At 50.9% G+C, this 3,503-nt stretch overlaps 1 protein-coding gene across 1 annotated transcript; it reads right to left on the bottom strand.

Annotated features, from left to right (window-relative positions):
- Positions 1 to 1,156: 1,156 nt before the first annotated feature.
- PtA15_9A290 (uncharacterized protein) lies at positions 1,157 to 1,987 on the bottom strand (the record flags this gene model as incomplete). Its single annotated transcript, XM_053172484.1, has 3 exons — positions 1,157 to 1,159; positions 1,229 to 1,696; positions 1,760 to 1,987. The coding sequence occupies 3 exons, from the start codon at positions 1,985 to 1,987 to the stop codon at positions 1,157 to 1,159; spliced, it is 699 nt and encodes a 232-aa protein (XP_053023720.1).
- Positions 1,988 to 3,503: the final 1,516 nt, after the last annotated feature.

Below are 3,503 nucleotides of genomic sequence, written 5' to 3'. Positions count from 1 at the left end.
TGAACAAGGACACCGACCCATTAAAGACACCCTAATCAAGATGTGTGGTGAATCTGGGGGGAAATGGAGGGAGTATCTGCCTTTAGTCCTCTTTGCTGACAGAATTTCAACAAAACGCACAACGGGATATTCACCTTACGAGCTGGTGTTTGGCCAGAAAGCGGTTCTGCCGGTCGACTTGGAAATGGATACTTATCTAGGAATTGATTGGACTGAAGTCAGCACCACGGAACAACTCTTGGAGGCAAGGACTATGCAACTGGAACGTCGAGAAGAAATTCTAGGAATAGCTCACAAAAAGTTGATGAAGGTCAGAAATTCATCTGTTAGATACTGGGATCGACGAATGGCTGCAAGACTTTGAAAACCGTTAGACTCAGGAGAGTTGGTGTTGGTCTACAACAAAAGCTTGGAAGATCAATGGGGAAAACTCTTTGCAAATCGATGGAACGGACCGTTTAGGGTTAAGAAACAATTGCCAAAAGGACCTTACATTTTGGAAGAGCTTGACGGTGTTGAACTAAAGAGGGCCTATGCAGCCTCCCATATCAAACGATTTTATCCTTGCGGACGTAGTCTGGCGGATATACAGCAAGATGAAGACCCTGGACAAGGAGAAGAAAGCGGGGATGATGATTCTAGTAACTCTTCCGGCGATGGCGTATCAGATACCTCAAGCTAGTCTTACCTCCTGGATACGAGACTAAACTGTTCAATCACACCAAATATCACTCATTTTTTTTAAGTTGGGGGAGGATACTCACACTCTTTTGATCAGTCATTCTTTATAGATCTGTCCTTCTCCTACCCATCAGTTTATCAGTCAAGAGTTAAGGACATCCCTGGCAAACACGCTTACTCCTCTTCACAAATTCTTTTTTTCTTCTTTCTGCTTTTTTTTCTCTTCTCTCAAGTTTCTTCTCTCTGGTGGAAGGTTGGGGACAACCTGTCTAAGTTGGGGGAGGGGGGTCTGGGAGGTTCAATCAATTTCTCAAGAACGCAAAAATTCAAGCCTGAAAAAAAAAAAAAAAAAAAAATAAAAAAAAAATAAAAAAATAAAAATAAAATAAATGTTATGGTAGCATAAGTTTTTTTCAGATCCACTCCACTTTTATTGGTCAGGTCTTAAGTAAGCTGGAAGGAAATTTGGGAGCAATCACTAAAAGCAAGGCAGCAAGATCAGCAAAACGAATCAAATATAATCAGACAAAACCAAGAGGGGACTTACAAAAGGCTGGGGGGCCACGATCTGGAAGACCTCGACGTAGTGTTTGAATAAGGCGACGCTGGTAGACATCGAGAGCTCATCGACCAAGCGGTTTCCGCGGCAGTAGAAGACAAAACTGGTGATAAAATTCTTGTAGAGATAGGTTACCTTGTCGGAGTGCACATTGGGGATAGCCACACCCCGGTACTCGGTCGGACAAAGAAGAACTTGGATATCGGCATCGGATAGGGACGGGTAGTCCGCAATCGGTACAGAAGCAAGTTCTAGCGGGGACGGAGACCGCATTGGAGAGTCAGCATCAGTGGACTCAGCGGCGTCGGCGTCAGATTCGGATTCCAAAACCCCCTCAGAGGGGTCAACTTCGATGTCCTGAGGAAACGTCTCAGGCGTGGCTGGGCGATCCGCTGTCGTCCAGACGGGAAGATCCGTCCACTCAGGGTTGGTTCGGACCGGATCGGAAGGAGGGACCTACACAAAAGAGTGTCAGCGATCAATCGACGACTCAAGTTGAACAACAAGAATGAAAATCACCCCAGTACCCCAAACAAACGGCGGATCGTTATCGGCGGGAGCGGAAGCACCATCATCTTGAGGACTCAACCCAGGAGGGTATGCCAAGCCACCGGTACCCGACGTGCACGCGGAAGAATCGACTCCCGGGCCTTGAGGACTCGAGGAGGGGGATGTGATATTGGACGGACGGGGAGCAGCGGGAAGCGGCCAGTCGCCATTGATGACCATCCGATTGCTGGTCATCATCTAAACACCCGCACAAACGACTCAGTACTGACAAAAAAAAAGGACGATTCTGAATCGACGTTACTTACTGGAGAGCCCTGCTCAGCAGGGCGGTACACAGGAGAGGTACCACTCGGCGCCCAGCCGGCTTCACGGCGTTGGTAGACGGGCGAAGCGGGGGCCGCCCCTCCAGGGGTCGGCGCCAGTTGGAAACGGGGGTGTAAACCCACAAAACCCGGGGGTACCCTCGACGGGCTCGGACTCAGGGTTTCAAAAGATGACGGGGTCGGGGTAGCAGGTCTATTACCCAGGAGCTGCGGGTCGGATACCCGGATCAACAATGATCCAACAGACCGGATCGGATAAACAGAAGAAATACTTACTTCGTTGACCTGGGATACGGCGGCCGGATCGACCACAAAGGGACGATCAGGATCCGCGGCCACAAAGGGCTCTCGCTTGAGCGGACCGCTTGAAACCGTCCAAACGAGTCTGTGACCAACGAATTCATGACGGGCTAACTCTGCGAGCCCGGTAAACGGGTTGATCCAGAATGATAATAGGATTATGCACCGAGGAACCCGCCTACCGAACAAATAGCGTGAGACTTGGAAGGAAACTAAAAGATACGAGTCAAGAAGAAAACGCACTCGCGATGCGGCTCCCACGGAGGAAGCTCGACAACGAATAGGATAGGGCGCTGGGGAATAATAAGTTCTATAAGTCAAGGAGACCGGCATGGTAGAGGAAGACTAGTTAGTATAAGGGGGTAGGCTGAAGACTAGTTAGTATAAGGTGGTAGGCTACTGTTGAAGGGAGGAGCCAGTGAAGAACAGAGGAGGGGCTGGGAAGAGGCCTCTTTTATAGCTTCTCAGTCCCTCAGGGAGATCACTTACTTGAACGATTCAACACGAAAACTCAGCACCGTTTTCCAGAAGGGACCCACGGCGAAGGCCATCGTACGAGGACCGACCTCAGATTGGGCCGAATTGAACGAATTGCGGGGCAAGCTTGAGGACGTTCAGCTCGAACGATAGCGTTGGCGGCGGCGAGGTGAGATCTGACAGCTGCAGGCCTACATCAGGACGGACAGTCATGTAACCCGTCAGTACGGTACTCGAAGAATGATCAATCCGACCAATTGTTTGCCCTCCACTAGTAGAGGGGAGGGAGTACTCACCCGAATCACAAATGAGTCGGAACCCGCCCAAGAAAGGCGGCGGGCAAGCGTTGGCGGTGATCCTCGGCGGCAGGGCTAGAGAAGGTCGGCGGCAGGGCTAGAGAAGGTTGGCGGCAGCAGAAGATGTCGGAAGGCTGAAGGATATACCCATACCCTCTATGGGGTATGGGCGATATATGTACATACCCCAGGTCGAGCCCAGACACATGCATGGGCGGGTGCAAGCAGCACAGAACACCCGGGCCCAAGGCCTGACCAAACTCAAGCAACGGGACCGGACCCACGGGTCCCCAATCAACACTCGATCACCGAACCTCGCGGCTCCAGGCGCGCACCCTACCAAGCGCTGATGCGACT

This window comes from Puccinia triticina, chromosome 9A, assembly GCF_026914185.1.
Source record: "Puccinia triticina chromosome 9A, complete sequence".
Lineage (NCBI taxonomy): Eukaryota > Fungi > Basidiomycota > Pucciniomycetes > Pucciniales > Pucciniaceae > Puccinia > Puccinia triticina.
The sequence above is the reverse complement of the archived record's forward strand: the minus strand, read 5'-3'. Positions and strand labels throughout refer to the sequence as shown.